Here is a 25,838-nt window from a genome sequence, read left to right as displayed (position 1 = left end):
GTTTAACTAAATTCTTTTGATGTCAGTCTGCAATTGGTTGTAAAATAGCTGTAGAAAAGAAGGCTTCAATCTTCAACTACCTAAAACTAAAGGGATTAAATCCTGGCTTTTGAAAGAGGTAACATTTCTCAAGAAGCTTGTCTTTTCAAGGCTTTTTCTTCCACTATTTAAGCACACTCAGTCTCCATTGCTTAGAAACATTGCTATGTATAAAGGCAAGACAAATCTAGTCTTGAGAGTACACCAGCAGCCTTGCAGAATCACTTAGATTTTTTATTCAGTGTATTCATGGTTGTAATCTCATTTGAAGTCCTAACATCAGATTAGGTGGAAATTTATGGATCACATTATTCTCATAAAAGTGAAAGCTGAAGGAGAACTCCACTGCAATAAGAGTTGACAGTTATTTACTCTTGTTAATTTCCAAGCTCATTTTTTATAAATCTTTTTTTTTTTTTTTTTTCTTTAATTTTCACACTTTAAGGTTTGGCTATGGTACCAAGTTTCCTGACCTGTTTTAATTTATTAAAACTGTTAAGTACTGTTGAGCCTTTTTTTCCCATCACTTTTTACATGGCTTGATTGAAGCATTCCGACACTTGCAGACATGAATGCTGGAAGTGGACCAGACTGCTACTATATAGTTGGAATTATTTCACTTAGCAAGCAATAGTTCAGATAAACCTAGAATGCTTGTCTAAAATGCAAAAAATAGAACTGCATGTAGACCTACCTATCTGCTAATGAAACTGCTATTTTATTTTATTTTTATTTTATTGCAAAAATGCAAAATACTTGATGGAATTAAATTATTGTTGGAATTTTGTAAATTGTCATCATCATGAATAAGTTAACTAGCATTTACTGTGTCAGTGGAGACATGCCTGCTCCCTTTATTGGGTAGCATGTTAAGGTTGTAAACTTCTCACTCTTAAGGCCAAGAATTTTACAAGGAGTGGGGAAGAGTAAATGTAGGTATGGAAAGATGGAAAGAGTTTGTCCTTAACAAGCACTACATGTGGAAAATTTTAATTTTCCAAAAAAGTTCAGATACAAGATGGAGAGAAAATCACATGTTGTGAGAATTGTAATTGCAGAAATGGCTACTGCTTAGCTTTATCCTTTTATGTTGCTATTACTAGATATGCAATAAAAACTAAACATATTCATCATATCAGAATACTATTGTAATATTAATTACATTGTTAATATTACATGCTAATTAACATGTAATATTAATTACATGTTAATATTACATTGTAATATTAACAGTGCAAAATACAGTGCTCAGTGCACTGTATATAATTCTATAGCTTTTGATAAAATTCTTAACTAAAAAAAATATAAATATATTGCACAGTTCTGTTTATGGATTAGAATTAAATTAAGAAGTGATTGTTTATTTTGCCCTGAATGTCCAAAAATAAATGTAATATCTGGAAAAATAAAATCATAGCTAACTGGGTCTCTCAAACTGAAAACTGAAAATTGTATAGTTGCAACACTGTTGTGGCGCTAAGAGAACACCCTATCTTCCAGCAAAATCACAATGATAACACTGAATAGAATATTTTAATACATCCTTTAGCAATAGCACTTCCTACAATATGATTTCCTCAAGCTGCAGCTGAGTATAGCAACAACTAGAATATTGTGCCATGTTTAAAGACATGGTCTTGATTTTAGTTCCTACGTTTTTAGCCTTATTTTCTCGTGTATGAAAACAAAACAAAATGTTGTTATTAGAAAATTAGGAAACATTTCTATGTAATTTTATTGGAGAGAGGGTTTTTATTGATAGGCAATGCAAATTTCTGGGGTCATGCTAGGAGGAAGCACCTTGATAGTTCTACTTGAAAAACAAAACCAAAAAACCCTTCAAGCTTATTCTATCAACTGGCATGTTTCAACTGGTTGAAAATTCTTATGTTTGATAAGTGGTGAAGTAAATACTTTCACCAAAAAGAGGAGTTTAAATTCCTGCTGCATATTGAATTCTATATATATCAAAATTTTGTGCAAATAGCCAGAACACAAGTGCATAAATATTTTGTAGTATGTGTGTGTGTAAGTTGTTCTTTGATCTGCTCATTTTCCAATAAAATTGTTATTTTCAGTCTTTGTCTCCAAATGTTTGTATCCCAAGGGACAGAGTGAAAAGTTAGTCATTTGGATGTAGGTATAATAAGAAGTTGTAGCTTTGAGTTCTTCAGCTTTTTGAAGAGAAAATTATATGGTTAAACATGGTTATTGTATTAGATTATTTTCTAAAGAGTAAATCATGTTATTTATTTATTTGAATATTTACATAAGCCTTTATAAAACAATACTTTTAATTTAAATACTTTTTACATTACATGCACTCACACTCTGTGTAATAAATCTCGGTCTTGCAAACACTTAAGCACCTGAGGAACTTCAGTGTTATCTAAGCACTTCCAGAGGCACAGATACAGGTTATTTTTTTTCCCCTAATACTCTGCATTATTTTATTTTATTTATTTATTTATTTTTTTCTGCAGACATCCTGAGCTTGATACAAGCCACCATCCCAGACAGCCAAGCAAGCCTCCAGATCCAGGACCAGGTTTAAGTAAAAGCAGAACAGTAGATGTGCTGAAGACAGAACAACGGGCACCTGGACGGAGCCCTTCTTCTATTAGTCTAAGGGAATCAAAGTCCAGGACTGATTTTAAAGAAGATCAGAAGCCAAGTATGATGCCCAGTTTTCTCTCAGAAGCCAATCCATTGAGTGCAGTCACTTCAGTTGTGAACAAATTCAATCCTTTTGATTTGATATCAGATTCAGATACAGCCCATGAAGAAGTCGGTAGGAAACAAAAGGTTATCCAGAAAGAGCAGGGGAAACCTGAGGAGCAGAGGGGCAGTGCAAAACTTCCAGCTCAGCAACAGTCTCCAAAGCCAGTGCAGCCACAAGGACATGTCAAACCTACCCCTCAGCAAAGTGAGTCTTCCAAAGCAGTGCCTCAGCAGCAGCAAACTGGTGAGCCAAAGCAAATTCAGAAACCAGGCCCTGGTCACCCAGCAGACTCTAAGCTAGAACAAGTGAAACAACCACCCCAGCCACGAGGACCACAAAAATCTCAACCCCAACAGTCAGAACCAACAAAGCCTGTTCAGCAACAAACTTCTGCAAAACCTTCAGCGGGCCCAGCAAAACCATTACCACAGCAGCCAGACAGTGCTCGAACATCATCCCAAGCACCACCTCCTGCAAAACCATCATCACAGCAGCTGGGACCTGTAAAACAATCATCTCAACAGCTGGCAAGGCAAGGAAGTCCTGTCAAGCCATCTTCCCAGCAAGCAGGGCCTCCGAAACAGCCTTCTCAGCAACCTGGACCTGAAAAGCCATCTGCTCAGCAAACGGGACCTGCAAAGCAACCACCGCAGCCTGGACCTGGGAAGCCACCTCTGCAGCAGGTTGGGCCTGTAAAACAAGCACCACCACAGTCTGGGCCTACAAAACCACCACCTCAGACTGCGGGGGCCACAAAGCCCCCAGCACAACAGCCAGGATTTACAAAACCAGCAGGCCAGCAACCAGGGCCTGAAAAACCCTCACAGCAAAAGCAAGCCAGTGCAACCCAACCTGCTGAATCTGCCCCAAAGAAAACCTTTTGTCCTCTTTGCACTACCACTGAACTGTTGCTGCACACTCCAGAAAAGGCCAATTACAATACATGCACGCAGTGTCATACTGTAGTCTGCAGTCTGTGTGGATTTAATCCTAATCCTCACATAACAGAGGTGAGTAGCTTTTAAACTGATATTTGTTACCAGAGGACAAAAGTTTAACTTCATTATGCTGAAACATCAGATTTGTTTCAAAGTACTATCATGATCATTTAAGGCCTTAACAAGTTCAGAGAAAAAAATCATTCTGTGTAGGAAAATACCTGCAAGTAAGAGGGGATTTAGGGGAAAAAGAAGGTGGTGGTTCTCTGTACAGTCTTCAAAATTGTTCTCTTGTTTCTTCATATAAAAAGGGGAACACCATTGTGACTATTTTGCTCTTTTCCCTGATTTTAAGTACTCATTTGCCATGTTTATAATCAGACCACAATGGTCACATGCTATCACATTTATAAACGCATAAAATATGCTGCTACAAGAGCTAAGTAAACAAACAAATATGGAAAAGACAGTGTTCATAGCTCCACTGTGGGTTTTGGAAAAGGATTTGGGGTGGACTTGCTTCGTAACTGTGTCAGCATTCGTTAGCTGAAAGCCTGAGTCATGAGTTTTGACTTGGTGATACTCAGGTTATTTCATTCTTGTGGGATGCTAAGAGAGATCTCTGTGGACTGTTTCTAACCTTGATCACCATTCTTGCTGTAATTATATAACATAGAAATTGCATAGAAAGTAATATTAGGACATCAAATGAACCTACCTTAACCTGATGTTTGCATTGGCCTTATATATATGCCTGCACATATATGTATACTTTATTTGCTCTGTATGGAAATAAGGCTTCATATGAATGTCTAATCTCTTCTTATTGCTTGAACAGCTGCTTATACATCCTGATACTCTAATTCTAAATTTGCAATGTAGGAGTGTTGTTTTTTTCTTTTTTCCTTTTTTTCCCAATAAAAACACTTTAATCAATTTATAGAAATTCAAGCATAGCAGACCTGGCACCAAAGACTGGCTAGTAATAAAGCAGAGAGGAAGGGGATTTTGAAAGCTTATTTTTATCTTGTTTTGGTATTAGTTTAGCTGAACAGAGCAGAGATATCAATAGGAAGAAATATAGACTGGTACTTTATTTGGAATCTGTCAAATAACCCTAGATATAAAATTGCAGAATCAAAGCATTGCTAAGGTTGTTAGGTGCATCTGGAGGTCATGTAGTCCAGCTTCCTGCTCAAAGCAGGGTCATCTAAAGCAGGTTGCTCAGGACTGTGTCCAGTTCTGAATGTCTCCAGGGATGTAGTCTCCACAGTCTATCCATGCAACTTGTTTGCATTGTACTGCAGTGATTTAAGGACATTGTTAGTCATTAGATTGCACATGATTATTAATGATATTTTTAGGCAGTACCTGCTGACAGGCAGGCATCTGACAATTATTTGTTGATTTATTGTTAAAATTGTCAAAGTTAAACCTGAAGGACTTGCAGTTGCAAGTATTTGCAACTTTTTGCAAGTATTTGTAAGTATTTGTAAGACATTGGATCATTTAGCAGTGTGTTCTTTTGTTTGAATCTAGGGAAAGTCAGGCTTGAGATAAATTGGCATTAATGCTTCTGGATCTATAGGACTAGAAGTGGATTGACTTAAACAGCCATGTGCAGAAATTTTGGAGCATCTGCAACTAGACAGGTGTTCACAGTTTATATTATTAGGGCGTATGCAGGGAAAAAAATAATGTATCTTATTTAAAATCTGAAGATCTACTGTCATATTTCCAATATTTCATTCTGGATAGCTTAGGGTAGAAAAAAAAAAAAAAGTCAGTGACATATAATGGATAAGTAATGTGATGGATTGTTGTTAAAGTCAGAGGAACGTTTGTAAGAAAACTTTACCTTCAAGTTCTGACAATGTTTTTAGACCAGAATCTCTTACATTTATTTGTGAGTGCTGAGTCCTATTTCCTTAGTGATTTGCTGGAGCTTTTTCTTCTCTTTAGAGCTCCAAGTTCAACTTTGTTTAAAACTTCCGATATTCTGTGGAAATGGTTGACAACTTCGTTGTGTTCAAATTAAGTGGATTTTAAGAGAGAGAAAGAAAGCATGTTTATGTAGGAAGGTTTCAAAGTAGTTGGAAATTCTGTGGAACTACTAGTTTTTGAAGAGGGTAGTCTCTAAGTGTGAAATTCAGGACTTTAAGACAATAAATACAGCTGCATTAAAGACTAACTGATTACATACATATGTAAAAGCAAATTTGAATTTCTTATTACGCATTGAAGTAAACACAGGATATGCGTTTATTTCATGATGAAATCATTTCAGTAAATGAAGGTATTGGGCATCTAATTTATTCAGCTATTAGTTCTAATCTCCTAACTCCCACTCAGGCTTTTCTGATTTGCTCAGCTTTGCACCACCAGCTGTCTTGCTGAAACTTCATTGTGGGTGTCCTGCTCTGATCTGCAGTGAAGTGCAATGAAATCACATCTGACTATTACTGAACAGTTGGAGCAAAGTAATAGAACCTTTTCTGGCACGTAAGAAAATTTGACTTGCTCCATGTGCAAAGGTTTCCACTTGAGTTATTCTCAATTGTTCCTTCCAGCTTCCCTTCATTTTAATATTAAGATTATTTAAAAGTTTTTAGTTAGTCTTTCATAATAATTTACACTTTTCTTCCTGTCTAGCACAAAACTGATGGCTTTTATTTTAGCTGTCAGTTCTCTTGATTATGTTGCAAGCTTTTTCTTTTGGTTTCTTAGTTCAAGTCCTTATAAACTGTTACTGAACAAAAGTCTTTCTGTTAGGCATGCAATTACTGACTTTATCTTCACCTCTTACTGTTAGACTTTCTCCTTTTTGAAAAATTTAATGATTCTGTAATCCTGTGTTGTTGCCTTTGCCATGCCTGTTATAGCCTGTATTTTTATTGATTATGTTAAAATATGTACCTATCTGAACGCAGTACTTCCAAGTAGAGGTGGGGAGAGTTAAAGGCATTTCTTTAGAAAAGGATTTTGTTCTCTGACATTTTACCCTGTACAGCTGTTTGAACTACCTTCTTAAGAAACTCTTTAGCATCTTCTTACAAGTTTCTTACAGGAAAGTTCAGTCTTCATAACCAGCAGAGTGGTTATGATCTTTCCCAGTGTAGATATTCCTAAATTTCTATATTCTATATTTCTAGTTGATTCTGGAAGGAATATAGCAGGGTTTACAGACTGTCTCAGAAAGTGTTGTAAAACCATTACATGTTACATGTAAAACACATTACATGTGTTGTAAAACCATTATGGAAAGTGCAGGATTTTTTATTTTATTTGTATTATCTTTTTCATTTGGACTTCCATTTAAAATGTAGTAGTGCATACACTGGGTCTGGTTTTAGTCACTAGAGAGAACTGTGTAACTACCAGCAGAAAGTGATACTTCACTGCCACAAGGTCAGGCCCCTGGAACTGTTTCTCTGAACCATCTGACATTGCTGCCCCCCTGGAGAAAGGGGATAGTCTGTATCCTGGTTTTGCACCGCAGTCCAGAGAGGTAGCACACCATACAAAACGTGTTTGGTAACATATGTCTCTCTAATCTGTCTAGGTATTCGTATCTCACTCATCACCCGTGCACATGAGTGCCTAGCAATAGTTGCATAAAGTACTGGGAAAAATATAAACAGGTTTGACTGATACTCTGTTCTGTTTTTCTTTCACTTAAATCAGAAACTTGTAGCAGCTGTGTATTTACATTATCACGTGATGTTTTTTCTTTTTTTCTCTCTCCCTATTTTTTTTTTAATTTTCTTTTGCTAAAAACATTCCCATCAACTCTGAGCATCAGAAGCCAGCACTATCCCAAAAGAGATTCATCTGTGTTGGTTCAGTTCATCTGAATTTGAGTAGGTTTTCTTAAATGGGCATATACATCTGAGGAACTATTCATTTGGTTCCACGTTTATGTGTGTGTATGTTTTTTGTTGTTGTTTTTGTTTTTGTTTTAATGAAGTTAGATTAAAAAAAACACAAGTTAAATCTAAGTGATCAATGCATATGTTTGATAGCTTATTTATGATGTGCATCTGTAAAGTTGGTGTTGCAGTGGAGTTTCAAAGCTATTAATGTTGGAACCTTGGTTGTATGGGAGCTCTCCACCAGGAGACCCTTGATGCATATGTGTGCAGGGTGCCTGTCTTCTAGGCGGTTTTTAGAGGGATTATTTTTCATACAATGTACCTATCTCAGTAGGTGTTTCACCCGCTGTTTCAACATGCTGTTGAGAGATCATATAAAATTAGTTTTGAACGAAGGTGTAATTTTTTGCTTACATCCTTGCTGGAAATTCCACTTTCAGATAACATGAAGGCGTGTATACAGGTGTAGGAATTGTTTACTTGCCCAAAGATCTGCTGGATGGAGGAAGGTGAACTCTCTAAAACCAATTTTATTGGTTCTGTCTATCTTTGAAATAACATGTCTGCATTAAAGTTGACTTAATAGACAATGGAAGAGAGAGCAGGGGGAAAGGGTTATGTCTCCCAAAGTGGAGTGTGTAATATCAGATCAAGTAGAATGTTTTACTGGACCTTTTACCACCGGCTTCAAAAGAAAAACTTTCAACCTTTTTTATTTTTTTAACCCAATCTGAAAATATTGTCTTTTTTTTTTTTGTCTTTTTTTTTTTTTTTTTTTTTTCCTGTCTTGGGTGAATGGAGAATGGTGATGGTGTCAATTTTTTTCTTCTAACACTAGAGCTAGGAAAATTTCCTGATCAGTTGCTCTAGGTATGATTCTTGATTTCTGCTCTTTCTTTCTGAATCCATTTTTATGTACAACTCTATCACAACCATTGATAACTTAGCAGTATTTAACAGATAACAGAATTTAGTTCAGATGCTCATAATGATTTTCAGTATTTGTAATTGTTAATGTATTAATTGTTAATGTATTAATGTGCTACATCTCCAAGTATCCTAAACAGTAGCAAATGCTTGGACATGAAATATTTTCAGTAACTAAAGAGAATTTAAGCAGTCAGAAGGGCATTAATTTTCATTGGTTATTATCATTATTATTAGCTTGCTTATGGAAAGGAATAGAAAATAATTTAAAATAGTACTTTTGGTAGATGGAAGATGACTATAATTCCTGTGGTGAATCCAGACAAATTTTGCTTATCGCTGTGGATAGTGATGTGTCACAAAATAGATTTTTAATACCAGGAAAAATAGCTTTGAAAGTGCCTGCCCTATATAAACTTAGCCTGGAGGGATATTTAGATTTAAATAAATAAATCAAAATAAACGAGATGGGGGAAAGGACTTGAGTCTAACCATCAGCTGTTATAATCATGAGGTGTAAAGAAAGAAAAGTTAAAATCAGTGCCTTGTTTTTTGTATTTTTACTTTCTCAAAAGCATTCAATTATCCACGCTTAATTATGACAAAGAAAACTTAGAGATATTCTGAAAAAAGAATAGAGATCAGTCTGGTTTCACACTGATCAGATTCAGACAAGCCTTGTTTAGTTAGTTGTCTTTTAAAGATGATCAAAGCTTGTAATATTTTTGAGTGAAATACTTGTGTTGGTTCAAAGAGTACCTGGGGTGTTCCAGCTGTACTAATGCTGCAAGTTGTATGGAGGTGGAGATTATTCACAATTTTGGGAATGATTTTTTTTCTTTATTTTTGCCCCTAGTACTGAATGCTGTTTTTCTCTGTGAAATATTCTAAAACACAATCCTGTGACTTTTTCTTTTTTTTTCTCCAGAGGAAGATGGCTTGCCTGCATTGTTGCTTTACATTTATGATTAGATATATTAATGATATTGATGCCCTGTGTTTGTTTGTTTGTTTGTTTGTTTTTTCTTTTAAGGAAGGGTTATGGGAAAGTGGGAAGAAGCACACAGCTATACATGACAAATAATTTATCCGTGATTTAATTGAGCAATATTCTACAATATGTTGGAGTGCTGTATCAATAGCCCAGAAAACTGTCCTGTCCGGTTTTTAACACGAGTAAATAATAAATTAATCTGCATAGCTAAAGATGTCAACTGCAGGGAGCCATCTGCGCCAGTATTGCTGTTGCTCAGCAACTGTAATTTACTACTATGTTAGGCCACGTGATGTGGGGCTGCTGTTTGCTGGGGAATCAGTGGGCAGGATGTGTGGCCCAGCCCTGCTCCCAGCACACAGCATAAGCCCTGCTCAGATCCCAGCCATGCTCGGGCAAGCTCTGTGCAGCACAGATGAACCTTCTTAACCTTTTCTTTCCTGCACTCCTGAATTGCCCTTCTGCTTTTTGTTTGTCGTGTATGCATTTCTAGAATGTTGAATCTAGATGCAATTAAGGAAAGCAATCTGTGATGCGTGATGCAGTGCACTGAGCTGTTTCAAATTCTTTTTCCTTTCATGAGGCAGCTTAAACACATACTTGGATGTTAACATTCACTTTCAGAGATTCCAAAATACTGACATTCAAAAAAATAAAAATAAAAAATGAGGGGTACAGGGGGGGGATTGTTCACTCTTTTAGTTTATGATTCTAATTGTATAAGCCATAGAATAATAGCTCCCCAAACACCTATACAAGCTATAGCTTTTTGTATTAGTAATTTAAGCAGAATATGCTAAGCCTGTGGTAAGTACATAATACAATTCATCTAGTAATGCATTTTAGTAGTTTTAAAACACCTTTGATATATAAGTAGCATTTAAAAACAGTTAAGATGGCTATTTAAAAAGTTTGCTCGAACACTGGTTTAGTTGTGAGCTACAATGGTTGCATCCATGGCTTCAGTTTATGAAATTGATATCTGGGGAATGTGCTGCTGACAAGAATCTAGCATTGTTTTTGTAAGCATCCTGAGTCAGCGTTTCCTGATAAACTCCCCAGTCACCTTTCACAGCTGATGTCTGCAAGGAAAATAAATATTTATTTTGTAGTGATAAACTCTTTGCCTCAAATGAAGATCACTTGCACAGTGTGTGCAATAGCTACCTTTGTTTCACTGTGATTACTTCAAATAGCTGAGATGTTATTCAAGGAGAGATGGTATCAAAGGAAAAGTTGGTCTCTAGTTTTGCCTAGGCTTTAGAAGACCCTTCCAGTTGTATGTTGAAAAAAACAAATTTAGTTTGTTCTGTGGTAGCTGTTCTTTTTTGTTCATAACAGGAATTTCTTGGCTAGTTTCTTCTCTGTTACAGTATTCTACCACCTTACTTGAAGCTGCATAAAATCATGGACTCAGGTGTTTTAATTTTTCATGCTTCTCATATCATCTTGGCAGAAATGTCTTCTGAGAGCCAAATCTGGTTTCCTCACTTTCCTTCTTTCTGAAGTTGTCAGGAACCTGATAAGCCAATATGTTTCCAGACTAGAAACAGATCCTTTTGATAAAGCTTTGGGGCAGGGCTGAACAATGTCAGCAAAGTCCCTTTACATCTCTGTGGCAGTATGAAGGCCCTATAAATCTTTATGCTTCTGTGGTGATATAAAGGGATCTTAGTATTTTATGCATATCTTACAGTTCCTTTTTATAGTACCAACTGACTAAACGAGAATGAGACCCGTTGCCTCAGAATGCAGCTCTGTTCTGTGAAAGGACTGTTAAAATGGCTTCAAGAGCTTCATTTGCATTGTGTGCCAGTACATTTTCTATGAAATATGTTCAATCTGCAAGTCCAAGTTTCTTTCTCATTGCACATCTGGAATCTTAGAATTGAGCTGAATTCTATTCCTCCCCTACATCACCTGCAAGAGAAATTGAACATGCCCATCGATGCAGTAGCTCTCTAACAGTTTTCACATTGCTTTTGATGGACGTGCATGGTTAGAAGACATCTGAACACTTTCACAGAAAGGACTAGGCTCCATATTGCTTTCAGTTGTGTTGGCTTTGTTTGGGATAAGGAGAACTGAAGAGTAATTCACATTTGTTATTGAAGTCAACTGTTAGATTCTGAATGTATAAAGAAACGTGAGCTATAGAACATGGTGCCATACTTTTAATTTTCTTCAATATAATTCTCCATGGATGTTGTTACTAAAATGTCATGAATAAAATAATTTGGTGCTCCCAACTAGTGGAAACTTTTTTTTTTTTAGATGTTACAGACGATAATGCATAAAATATATTTTAATTCCTTGTACATTATGAGGGCACATAGCTACTGTATCACTGAGTGGGAAGGCAAGGTAGAGCTTCCTGTATTTGGTGTTTGGAATCTGAACAAAAGTGCTATGTTAAGTCTGTCACATCTCCAGTCCTAGTCAAGGTACTTGACAGCATGGCTTGCAGGGTGAAGAAAATCACTAATAGATTTCTTCTGGAAAGTTGACACCCCATTTAGCAGTCTAAAAATAGACAGATCAGGATCCTCAAAAACAAGAATCTCCTTTACAAGGGAACTAAAAAAGCTCATGTGGTTGTTTTGCCTTGGAAAGTCTTTTAATTTTAGGTAAAGAGACTTATGAAGGAACTGCTATCCAGTAAGACCTGTAAGGATAGACGAACACTGGTATTTTAGGTATCTACAGTAACAGTAATTTTTGCATCATCCATAATAACATATAAAGGCAATCTATTTAACAGAAGCCTATTTCTGTCTTTCCTAAGCCTGTAGAAAATCTCTGTCTTTGCAGTAGAAAGAAGAACAGGCCAATGTTTATTACAAAAATGCACCATGTAGTGCACTTCATTTTGGACTCCTGCAGCTCCAATCACAGAACTAAAGTTTGTACGGTTTTGTATGTTTGGAGATGATGTGTGTAAGCTATAATAAACGGAGGGTTTTAGCACTTAATTTCTCCCACTAAGGTGCATGGGAGGAATTTTATGTCTAAAACAGAAAGATTTAAAAAATAATACAGTAAAGTAAAGCTTCCTACATTTTCCATTTGGAAGTGTAACTGTAGGAGTAGCAAATTCATTTTTAGCTTTAAAGGCTTCAGTTAATATTGAGTTTGTGTATGTAGAAGTGTACATATATATATATATATTTAAGATAAGGAAAAAACTACATATGAGAGATTTCAAGTTTTGTCACCAGTACAAGTTGTGTTGAAAACTGTAGTACAAAACTGACTTTTGTTTAAACTTCAGATTGGTACTACAGTCAGACTGGACCAGCTATATTTTGAAGACAAGCTTAAATGCTTATAAATGCATCTGGAGTCTAAACATCTTAAACATATGAAGTATCCAGACTACTTATTGTATAGCCCAGCTCAACCCTACAGCTATTTTTGGGGCCTCACAGTGGCTTCAAATCAAATTTACTGGAAGATTTGCATAGCATCTGAGTGGGAGCAGATAGGTACCTGTTAATCCATGGTTCCACTGCAAAATGATGGGCAAGAATGCACTCCATATCCTTAATACTTGGGAATGATTGCTTGTCTTACTTTAGAGTGCAGCACTTTCACTTAAAGCATACAAACAAACAAAACAAACAAACAAACAAGCAAACAAAAAAACAAACACAGAAGCAGGAGAACAAAGATGGCTCTAAGCACCTCATGTCATTGGATTCTTTCCTTAAATACAGGAGCAGTGAAAAATGCATTGTCCAAATGTCTGTAAAAGTTCTGTGGTTAGTGGGAAAAGGCATTCCTCACTTAGGCCCGTTAAAAAGTTCCCCACAGATCTTTCTGCTCTATGGAGGAGATTTCCGCTGTGTAAGAAATCTGAGTCACCTTGCCAAAGCCAGACCACTGTGACAGCCAAGACAGTTGTTCAGAGTATGTGGCTTAAATCTTTTCTTTGATTAAACCTCCACCTTTAAGAAAACCCTTAAGAATTCATCCAGAAACAATCAGATCATCAAGATCTATATAATTAAGTTAGATTACTAATATCTAAAATCAGGCCTCATAATTAAGATGTACTTAGTACATCTGAAATCATCTCTTGGACAGGGAACATGTATGGGAACTGACCATCAAAAAACACGGTAGTTGGGCTAAATGTCATAATGTCATCTTTGCTCAGGTCCTCTGCGCAGTTGTGAGCTTAATTTCTTCAGTAATTCAGAGCAGAGTTTAAACAACTGTTCCAATTTTGTTTCAGTTGGTTTCATTTTTAACAGCCATTTGCTATCTGGGTTGCAAGTAGATGAGAGCAATGTTTAAACAATCAAAAAAAAAAAAAAAAAAAAAAACAGCACTGAAAATGGAAGATAAAAGCAGTATTATTATGAATAGTAACTTGATTACTGTAAACTTACAGCTGGGGCCAAAATTGTGCATCTCTTTGTTAATCTGTTAGTAATAGTGAGCTTATATTCATAGACTGTGTATATGCCATGTTTATCAGAATAATCAGAATAACTGTTTTAGGGAACTGTGTCCAACAGTTCTGTTAATTTTTTGCTGCTGAAAAATACCAGTCTGGTGAGGTACAGCAAAATTATGGATTCACTGCCTCATTCAATGACATCGGAGATTTTTTCTTCCAATGAACTCTGATATTACATAGACAAAATCTTTATTTATATATATCATCTCCAGATTCATCCCGTGGTATGGTAGAGATTTCACACCTGACTAGGGAAAAGGATCCAGAAATCTCCCTAGAGGAAAAGACCTGAATCTTATATTCTGTGTCCTCTTAATTGCAGCTTCCCTCAGTTCCAGTGGTGCATTCAAATGCCATAGCTGGTACCCTGCATTTCACATGCAGACTAAAGAACAGAAGTAGAGCTACAGACAAACAGTTTAGGTATGTACTTACAGGTGCAGGCCCGTGGGACTCCATGCCATATTGAAAGGCATTTTTTCTGCATATAAATTTTCCTTTAGCAATGGAAAATGTGGAAAATAGCATGTGATGCTTCCTGGCCATGCATTGCTTTAACCTGTTTGATAATTTCTCAGATTGTGAGGCTCTTCAAAAACAAAGGAAGGGATGGCTGATTAGAACATTTTTTTTTTTTTTTTTTTCCTAAGTAGAAAATATGGTTTCCCTCTGATATAATACATTGGGGGAAGGAGAATAGCAAAGCTTTTAAAGTTGGGAGGTAGTAAATAGCAAGAGAAAATAATAAATGTGTTATTTACATTATTCCTGACTGTGTTGAAAAGAGGGATCTATAATACACTGACCCACAGTAATTGCCCTGAGAGCTTCTTCTGACAACAAATGAATTTTGGGAAACCTAATTATGGTTCTTAAAGTACCATCAATGCTTAGGCAAAGCTCCTCACTGATTCTAAATGAAGACTTGCCCTCTGAAATTGGTGGTAAGATGCAGGTCTGTGTAATACATGGTGTCCATTAATGCACCTCTGTGCCTAATTCATTGGATACATGTATAATATCAACACACGTGCCCTGTAATAAACTACCAGAAACATAAGCTATATGAAGAACAGTTGTACACTTAAATATAATTATGCATTTTCTTTGTTCTAATTACGATGATTGTTTTCTGTCAGCAGACTTGATTTGTCAAACTATTTTAGCAGTATTTATGTCTTTTCTTTCTTCTGTTCTGGCAAATCATTGCTCTAAATGACTCACTGCTGGGCCCCATGAAATTCCAGAGTATTTTTTCATTCTGCTGGATTATTATCCCCTGATATTCAGCTGTGTGTAAACTGAATGTGAAGTCATTAAAAGCATGGATTCAGTGATTGCTCAAATCACAGGGACATAGAGAAAAACAAAAAACCCTACAAAACAGTTGGACATTTTAACTGCAAAAGAGTATTAGTGGTAATATTTCTCCCTTTTCACAGAGAAGCCTGAAATACCATAAGAAGCCATGCACTATAATAATTAGTTATAATGTTGCTTTTATTAACATTATCCTAATTATAATACCTTTTTAAATTTTTTTCCCCTGCAGATTAAAGAATGGCTCTGTTTAAACTGCCAGATGCAAAGAGCGTTAGGTGGTGACTTAGCACCAGGTCATGGTCCTGGGCCACAGCTGCCTCCCCCCAAACAGAAGACACCTACTCCACCTTCAGCAGCTAAAACACCTCCTCAGCCACAGCCAAGTCAAAAGAAAGATGCTTCCCCAAAACCTGACCCTGCACAACTAGCAGAACCTAAGAAGCCCCTGCCACAGAAAAAGCAACCATCCATGCCAGGGTCTCCCCCTGTAAAAGCAAAAACATCCCGTGCTGAGCCTGCTGACACCTCCCTGCAAATATATCCTACTCCAAAGTCTGATCAGGCCAAGCCAGCGCAGGCTGAAGATAAGCAAAAACAACCCAGTATACAGAAGCCTACAGCAGATACTGTGCCTACCTCTGCAGCACCAGGGCTGAAACAGGATTTGGCAGGTCCCAAGCCTCCACCAACTCAACAGAAAGTGACAGATACCCCAAAGCCAGAGCTTGCCAAACCATCACAGGACACACATCCAGCTGGGGACAAAACAGATTCCAAACCCCTTCCACAAGTGTCTCGGCAGAAGTCAGATCCCAAACTTTTAGCTCAGCCTGGGGCTAGATCAGAGGCTAAAACCCAGAAGCCTGTTGAGCCAGTGCAAGTGAAAGATGATCCTAAGAAGTTACAAACAAAACCATCCACAAAGCCTGACACCAAACCAGCTCCCAAGGGCCCGCAACCAGGGGCAGGCCCCAAGCCTGTGCCGGCACAGCCAGCACCTCAACCCCAGCAGCCTCAGAAAACTCCTGAGCAGTCAAGGCGTTTCAGCCTTAACTTGGGAGGCATCACTGATACCCCTAAGCCTCAGCCTACGACACCACAGGAAACAGTTACTGGCAGACTTTTTGGATTTGGAGCTTCAATCTTCAGCCAGGCCTCCAATTTAATTTCCACAGCAGGTCAGCCGGGCTCTCAGACATCAGGCCCTGCTCCAGCTGGTCCTGCTGCAAAGCAGCCCCAGCCTCCAGCACAGCCTTCAGCCTCCCAGGCACCCCCCAAAGATACCGCTCAGACTCAACCTTCTCCAAAAACTGTTCCTGCGAAGAAAGAAGCCAAGCCTCTTACGAGTGAAAAAATGGAGCCAACAAAAGTGGATAGTGTTTTAACAACTAAGGGATCTGATTTAGAAAAGAAACCTAGTTTGGCTAAAGATAGCAAGCCTCAAGCTGCTGAAGCTAAGAAACCTGCTGGGCTGTCGGAACCGGAAAAGGCCAGCCAGCCTAAAGTGTCTTGTCCCCTTTGTAAAACTGGACTAAATATTGGTTCTAAGGATCCCCCCAACTTCAATACGTGTACAGAGTGCAAGAAAGTTGTGTGCAATCTCTGTGGATTTAATCCAATGCCACACATAGCTGAGGTAAGGCAACAGAGTCTGTATTTATCTTGCATTCCTACCAGCAGGCTCCCTGTGCTGTGGAGACCTTGTAGCTGATTTTAGCTGTTGATTTGTTGTGGGAAAATTTGAATGTTTAGTCTGCTGGCTTTTAAACTTAAATTTCTGTGTCGTATGAAACTTGGTCAGCAGTTAGAAAGTACTTCCGATTAATTTTTGCAGATTAAAGACGTCTGATATGGCTGGTAGCTAGGTTTTTAAGACATAAGCAGGTAGTTTATTGTGAAATCTTCTTAAATTAGTGCTACTATAATATAGCAAACTACTGTACTTTCCAGTCTACCATGTGATAGTTATTTTCCATATGCTTCAGTATCATATATTGACATGTATGCTTCCTCCATTGATCAGTGCCCCTGATTCAGGCAATTACTGAATGAAGGAATGTATTAATGCCTAGTTACTCTTCTTCCCCAGATGTGTCATATATCCCTAAATTTATTCCATTAATCTCATTCTGGATCTGGAGTCTTTGTACATGCTGCTGTATTCATTAGCAAGGTTGAAGTTTGAGTGATACCTGTGTGGTGATATATGGAAGGTTCTGATATATGTGGTGATATATGGAAGTTGCTTCTTTCTTTGGGGTGTGTGAATTTGAAAATGCCTTTTCTGTGATCTCAATAGGGACCAAGCAAGACCAACATCTATTTAATAGAATTAAACAACTTATTTTCAAATGTTTTCTCAAATTCCATGTTTTTACCCTCCTTCCTTTCTTTCTCGTATTTTTTTTTTTTTTTTTTATAAATGGAAAGGAGATTGGAAACTTTATTATACCTTAACAGAAAGGTGGAGGCACGCCTTACTTGCTGTCTCAAATTGGTGAAGTTCAACTCAACTAGACCACCTAAAAATACTTGTGAGTAATTTAGATGTGTAAGTTGGTCTATGTAATACGTAGGAAAAGTGACTCTTGGTGTTGTCATTGAAATCTGAATGAATAAATCAGAAATATCTGCCTGGGTTAAAGGTTATTACATCTCTGCCCTAAGGTGAGAACAAATGTTGAGATAAATAATCAATATTTTTCCTGCAGCTTGCTATGTTGTGCACTTTTTTTCTGCTGAATATTTTACTGAATATACTATCAGTGGAAAGGCATTTCCTACTATAATCAGCACATTTTATCTCCCTTACAAATATGTTCATTACTGTCTTTATAGTCATTTAGGTCAGAAAGAAAGGTCTGAAAATGCAAGAGGATATACTGGTGCTTGAAAGCCTGGCTTTCTTTGTCTTGGTGCTTGTGCACTGGAATCTATCAAATGCACAGCAATTTCTTGTTCACTGCCCAAACCTCTGCCCTATGTGTACGCACACACGTACATTCACTCTCTCTTAGGTTTTAAATGCAAAAAATGCATATGAATTTCTCCAGAGGTACTTTATTATGCATGCACAGAATATTCCAGAAACAAGATGTGTCAGTTCTGGTGAAATGCTATGCAAAAATGACATCTATGCAAGTCCTGATGCATGACTTCACTTCTTTAGACTTGATTTAGGCTTGGTGGTGTAGGACTGCATTGTGGTGGGCAGATTTCTCCTCTGTATTTCTACTTGAGATGAGAAGGCTGCTGTTCTGTTTCTCTCCCATCACTGTTATTATCAGATGATTCTTTCCATTTCAACCCTTGTGAATATACAGAACCTGAAATACTACTGATTTCCTTTAGTCTGACTTCTTCATACCTTTCTTTGCCTCTTTTTTGTTTCCTTGCTGCATTTTCTTCTTTCCTCTACTACACATTTTCATCTCTGTCCAGTTTTCCATCTTCTATTTCTGATCATTTTTGCTAAAGATTGGCAAAAACCTATTTTTCTTGAGAATGGATGGTAGCTTGCATGGTTGAGGACAGCCTGACTTTCATTTGCATGAAGATGGAAGACAGAAGAACGAGTTCATCCTGTCCTCTCCCAAATGAGCTGTGCAAATAATGTATTTAACCTCAGATATCAGTTCTGTCCCTATAACCATTTCATATACTATATAGCTGTTATACAACGGAAACATGATAGTCTATGCTCACTAGCACACTTTTTTTCCTCCAGCAAACTCCTTTCTAACATGTTGAATACAGTCTTGGAGGTTTTATTTATTTGTCTCTTTATTTTTGAAGGGTTAGGAAGGAGAAATAGAAATGCTTTTTAGAATTGGTTGGTCTTGGGGTTTTATGCTTAATTCCTTTATTCCTATCTTCTGCATTTGATGAAAAATAATAATATATATAGAGAGAGAGCCCTAAGGCTTAATTCCTCTTGGCCCCATAAAGCGTTTTGAGCAAACAAATGTAACCGTTATTTTATAGTTTTGCTTTTGGGTTGCAGCTGTATCACAGTGATTCTAACAGCTGCTTATGTATTATCAATATATTGTTGCCTCAGTAACAGCTGAAAATGAGGTGAGTTTTACTGAGTGCGTGATGGCCCAAACATTCTTGCTAAGAAAGCTTGTATTGAGCTGTACAGTAAGAATCAGACTGACACAGCAGGGAAACCTATGTTTCATTGACAAATAGAGAGGAGCATCTAAACTCTGTGGGCACTTCTGCCTGAGAAACTTTTTAGCAGGGAGGATCCTCCAGGCAGCGTGCTTCTGTACTGCAGACATGGCTGCAAATACTTTAAAGGGGAGGAGGTGCTTTTTTTTACAATGACAGTTATTTGCTCTTGACTGTATGTGACACAGCTAACTTTTCAAATGTATATTTTATGCCATTGCAGATGGTTGGTCCCCTGACAGCCTCTCTTCCACAGGAAATAAGAGAACTAGGCTCTGGCCTATCTAAATCAACAATATGCTATTTACTTCACCAAAATTACACTGGTTTGTGTGAGCTGAGAATTAGGCTAGAATATTTTTACCTAAAATGGGCTGGTTGTTCTTTTTCTCCCTGATTTGTTGCTCCAACAGTCAAACAGTTATTTACTTAAATGGTAATTTATCCATGAGGCAAACAACTACAAATGATTAAATAAATGGCACTTGATAGATTTCAGACCCACAGGACCATGTTGCGCCTTAGTGCATTAACAGACTCCTTATTCTGCCATTTGCTCAATAGGGAGGAGCACTGTTTACCAGCTCTGTAATTAGCTTTCCAGCTCAGGTAGTTGGAAGCAGCTCTATTTTTAGTAACAAAGCACAAGATCACGACTGCAGAAGCGAGAAATGAAGTGTGGCAACGACCATTTTGTGCATTTAAAACTCAGTGAAGCTGTTCAGAATATTGAACAGGAGTGGAGATGGTTGCCTATATGTAATTAAATATGTTGAAGCAGCAGGGTCAGGAATATAGAAGCTGTGATGATTTAATATGCTATTAAAATAATAATGATAAAAGATTTGAAAACTGGATTGTGGAAAAACTGAGAAATCCAAATTTTAGAATCGGTGTGGGTAACAAGTAAAAATAACATCTTAAACATCTTACATTACAAATAGAAAGAACTCAAAATGTAGCCTGTATATGTGAGTGTCCTAATGGAACTAATCTAATAGAATTACCAAGGGAACAGTGGAAGCACTTTTTAGTCTATTGATTACTATAAAATTATCTGGAAAGGTACTTGGAAATAATAAAAAAAAAAAACGTTCTATGTTTGAAATAATTTATTGGGCCTATAGAAAGGAGAGAATTATTTTGAATGGAGGAGAAGGACAAGGTGGACTTGGGAAGGGCAGAAAAGACATCATGACCCAAACTTATGAATGATTTTGTGTTTGAAAAAGATATAATAGGGTAGATGTAATCGGAATAGATAGTATGAACAATTTTACATACAGAATGGTGCTTCTTAATATGTTTATTACAGTGAATATCATTTGTATGAAATTGTTTGACATGAGTGGATATGATAGCAGGAAGCTATAAGCAGTGGTCTGTAAACAATGACCTTGATGATCCCTCTCCAATCCATATTCTTACATCGATAATTTTTATATAAAAATATCTATTACCCAGTAAAATAATTTGGATACCTTTTTTTGATAACATATTTTCCCACAGGTCCTTATTAGACCAAACTAAGTAAATATTTTTTTCAGCTCCACAAGTACTGTAGAGAGTGGGAAAAGCAAAAAGATAAACTCATTTTCTAATTAAGAGCAGTGTTATCATTAAACTCAATAGCATTTCTAGAGTTAATAGTAAAGAGATAGCATTTTGGAACTGATATAAGCCTCTACGGAGGTGTGAACCTGAACGCATCTTGGGTTCTTGTATGTCCTGCTTAGAAAAAAAAAAAATGCAGAAAGGGTACTGGCATGGCTGGGTCCTTGATATAAATCGTTCTGGCAGTTTCTCTTTTTTTGAAACTTTCGATGAAGTCTATCCTCAAATGGAGAAAGAACCTCAGCAGTTGTGGCCCTACCTATAAATAAACCCTGTGATTAAATGAACAATATGGCTTAGGCTTCTTAAAGCAAGTGAGCAGGAACGATGTAAAGTAACAAGCCATCCATGATTGTAATGAAAATCCCTGAAATGGTGTACTGCATCATCTGAGGTGACACCCATTGCCTCTCTAATTTATTAACAACTCTGTACTATTTTGTTTTGCCTATTTGAGAAAGCTCAGACCATTCTGCAAGTTGGCAGGTTTCACTCCTATTAGAAGTTCCTATCTCCTCTGTTGTATTTAGTGAAGTTGGTTTTGAAACAGATGGTGTCTGGGAAACAGTGTAGAAGAATTTGCACTTAAGATACAAAGAGAAAAAACAACCATTCTTTTCAGCTGCATAATTTATCTGCTCTGCCTCTTCCCTCTTCCTTTATATTTAAAGCTTCTTTTAAAATTTTGATTGTAAGAAAGTGAATTCTATTATTGTTTAACAGTAGCCAAATAATACAGAAATTAATAGGCTAACACAATGTATTCACTGAAGTTGGAAATTTTATCCATTAAATTTTAAGTCTTTATAATTGAGAAAATGTTAAAACTACTACTAATTACTATTCTGAAAGATAACATCTGGCATTGAAAATAGAGTGCATGTTAGATGTTAAAGCCCCCAGTATATTTCTTGACTGTCAGAATGAAATTAATTTAACTCCAATTGAGATTACCCGCTTCTTCTGTTTAATTCAATATGCATAATAGAAATGACATTAAAATAGAAATATTTTTATAACAGAACAATGTCACCTTTTCCCACTTTCCTGCAAAATATATATATTGTATATGCAAAATGGAAGGACTAATATGGAATTCCCCTTTGATGGATGATTCAGTCAAAACTGAGTATGGATAAATGTTTTTTAAAAAGGGTTTAGTGCTGGAGTTTACCTTTGAAGCTAAGGATTTTCAGCCTTATTTCAGCAACAGAGTTAGCCTTCTGGCATCCATTATTTGCAGAGGCAAACTTGAGTTGTCCAGGATATTTCAAGTAAGTCTGTTTTGGGCATCCACCCTTCTCCAATGCCTAAGCTAAAGTTGTGTTCCAAAAAACCCTACTTCAACCAGACAGTTCTCCAGAGGCCTAAACTTCTGGCTTTTGCACATGGCTTGAGCTGTTCCTTTTAAGAAGTGTCTGTCTTCTGTTTAAATTCCCTTGGAATTCAGACATTAGATGGAACCTCTTTTGGGAGCTGTTGTTGGCATGTCTATGAGTATAGTTCACCCAGAAGCAGTACTATTTGGCACAAAACATTAATCATGGCTACTTTGTCTAATAATGATAATAATTATGCCTGCCTATGGTCAGGTACAATATGATAGTGGTTTATTTAATTTGTTCTTCCTCTGAGAGTATTATACACAAGATGCAGATCAGTAAATAGACATGTGACTACAGGACGCCCATCTGCAGCTCAGGGCTGTTAACTGGGATGCTACAGCCAAGTTTCATGTCGCCTGGTCCCCTATAAGACCTCATCAGTTTGTGTGCTCTAAGGTGCAACAGGGAATATGAAGCTAAGAATATGCCCCTGTATCCAAATGAACTAAAAATTAATAGATAACCTGTGATGGTTTTATTTGAATTCCCTGTCACTGTGGATGGAAATAAGAACATCCTTTCTCACAAGTTTCCCTGAATGGAGCACATTTCAATAGGGCTATTCGGTCCAAAGCAAGTTATGCTCTAATGTAGTTTCATTTATTTGGCATTCAGGTTTTGTTGGTTACTTCTGAACATGATCATCTTTGGACAGAATTTGAAATCAAGGCTTCTTAAATCTCCAGTCATGCAGTCAAGGCATTAGCTACAAGACTGCGCTCTTGTTAATTTTTTGTTCCAGTAGTTACAATCATAAAATTGGGGATTTTTTTTCCCTGGAAGTAAACTTGAGGAGCGATAAAGATTGGTATCATTACTCGAAGTAATAGTGTGACCTTTGGAAGCTCTGTTACCATGATTAATTGCCTGCTGTTTGTTTTCTTTATTCAGTCCTCGAAAAGTTTCCAAATTGCCTCTCAGAACCAAGAACTCCAGGGATGGTTAAATGCTGTTGAAACAAACAATGGAATATAGACATAAAACTATGCAAGGCCAGATGGCTTTGATTAATGTTGGTAATGGCCCTTGATGGCATGAAATCCAAAGGGGTGTCTACTGAAACACTGCAGCTGACACATTAACACATCCTGTCTATCTGCCTATTTTCCTTATCCAGTTGGAATTCATATGCAATGACTTCTTTGCTGATATAAATGTATTCCATCTCTAGATGTTTTTGCACCTCCAGAACAAAAAAATGCTTAGGCAAACGATTAGCATAGAGCTTTCAGCATTGATTCTTGTATGTGTGTTCTATTTTTTCCCTGTGTCATTAGGAAATCAGACAGTTCGTAGACTAGCATATTAGTGAGGGTCAAGCTGGAGTCTGAAATCTAAAGTAGATAATCAGGGAAAATTACTGACCTGGAATTCAGCCAGGTGATTTTCATCTCTGTTGTTTCATTGGAAGTTTAGTCAGTGCACTGTTATTAAATGAGGAAGAAGTCCTCTGAAAGCTAAGCTGGTATTTGCATCGAAGTTTAACATTTTCTAGGCAACTTTATAATAATATTTTAATGATTTTTTTGTGTGTGTGTGTGATAAAGATACTTTATTTTTCTGTTTTACATTGTAGAATAACAATTTTTGTTTGTTTTACTGGAAAACAACTACTTTTTTTAGAAAATGTAAACATTGTTGTGAGCTTCAGCTAATTTCAAGATGAGACCAAGGACTTGAAAACATTGTGACCCACTTCCAGATTTTATTAAACAAATGGACAGAATCTAATGGATATTAAGTGCTTCTTCTTTTTTTTTTTTTTTTTTTTCTTTTCCAGTGTCAAGCTGAGATACCTCATTAAGACAGTAATTACTACCTGATCACATTGATGATATGTACAGGCACTGTCAAAAAATCTCTCATCATTGAAATGTAACACATTTAACTTATTTATCAGAACCCTTGCATGATTTTGGTTTTATAGATTTGCTGGGTGGGAGTTGGGGGAAGCTTGTAAAGATTTTTTTTTTCTTCTCCAGGAAAATGAAGTGTTGGTGCTTTTTCTAAGAACAAATGCCATGATAATATTTTTAAAATATCTGTGAGGGTTTTATGTATCAGAAAACAGTATTTTTCACTATTTATTAATGAATACTCAAAGTAATAGAACAGATAAGTATTTGAGTAATAAAATTCTTAGAAGACAGTATATTGTAAATTTAAACATTTGCATGTACTTGGTGGTGATCTTATTTCTTGCAAACTGAAACCATTCATGTTGTTACTGCAGTTAATATTTACCAGTTACTGCATATATTCAAAATTCCACGTTATACTTGTGCTGACCAAAGGACTAATGTTCACTGCACTATGATTGTACATTTTTAAAGAAAGGTCAGTATTTTGCACAGAGCAGGTCTAAAAATCACTTGTATACCACTGTTGTATGGTGGTTTTCAAATTACTGTAATTGCACATCTGCAGTTAATTTTAAATGCTTGCATAAAATGTGACCAGCAGAAGAAATGATCGATTAAACCTTCAGATATGAAGAAAGAGAAGAGAGAAAGATGTGACACTTCTCTGATTTTTGTTTTGTGTGCTATAAAATAGAACTTCACCCTGAGTTCTGTAAAGAATGTAAGGGTTATTTAAAATAATGGTTGGCCAGTAATATTTGTGTGTGTTAGAGTGCTTCTGAAATGCATGTGGTTCAGTAAACCAGAAAAAGAACAAACATGGCTTTAGATTTAGTATTATTTATGAATTTAATTGATTTTTCCAGCAGTACTAAGGGTAAGGATGGAGGCTGCTGGGAAGCCTAAGCCATGATATACTTGTGGAAAAGAGATTAGATTCATGCTGGTAAGCTGTTTGAGATGCAGTCTTGCAGCATGTGAAACAGGAGGTCATGAACTGATGTTGAAGAGGGGGATTAGCTGCCTCTAAACTACTCTGACTGAATTTTGTACAAAATGCTGTTGAGTTGGGAAAAAAAATAAAAATCAGTTACTAGGAAAAACAAGACAAACAACAACAACAACAAAAACCTTCACAGCTATTAGGCTGTATCAGACCAGCACACTCACTGAGAAGAGCGATGAGGTATGGCAGTTTTCCATTTCTGTTTTGGAGGTTAATGAAATTACTCACAGTGAGGTAACCTAGGCTTCTAAGGACAAGACTTGAAAGAGCATATGGTGGTCTTCTGTTTTTAGTATTTCTAGGTTAGTAATCTTTATGTGTTTTTTTATTTCTTCCTTAGTAGGCAGCCTTCACATTGGAAATGGTCCAGTTGTCATGTACAGAGATTAGAAATTGAGCATAAGGAACCTTATCCTTAAATTTTAAATGAATTTATCTGCCTTTTGAGGAGATTCTGTCCTAGCAGTCACCTGAATAATTAGACCTAAACTACAAATTTATTTACAATCCTTATA

General features: G+C 36.7%; 1 protein-coding gene across 1 annotated transcript in view; it reads left to right on the top strand.

The window, feature by feature from the left end:
• The window catches only part of PCLO (piccolo presynaptic cytomatrix protein), a gene marked incomplete at its 5' end in the record, with an annotated part of 366,889 nt that overhangs the window by 3,593 nt on the left and 337,458 nt on the right, over window positions 1-25,838 (top strand). Inside the window, 2 exons of the mRNA XM_082755642.1 lie at window positions 2,523-3,771; window positions 15,510-16,916. Coding sequence (XP_082611768.1) covers window positions 2,523-3,771; window positions 15,510-16,916 — 2,656 coding nt within the window. The remainder of the gene's footprint in view (window positions 1-2,522; window positions 3,772-15,509; window positions 16,917-25,838) is intronic.

This window comes from Aythya marila (assembly GCF_965140915.1).
Source record: "Aythya marila genome assembly, chromosome: 1".
Lineage (NCBI taxonomy): Eukaryota > Metazoa > Chordata > Aves > Anseriformes > Anatidae > Aythya > Aythya marila.
Note: the sequence above shows the minus strand (reverse complement) of the source record. Positions and strands in the feature narration are given on the sequence as shown.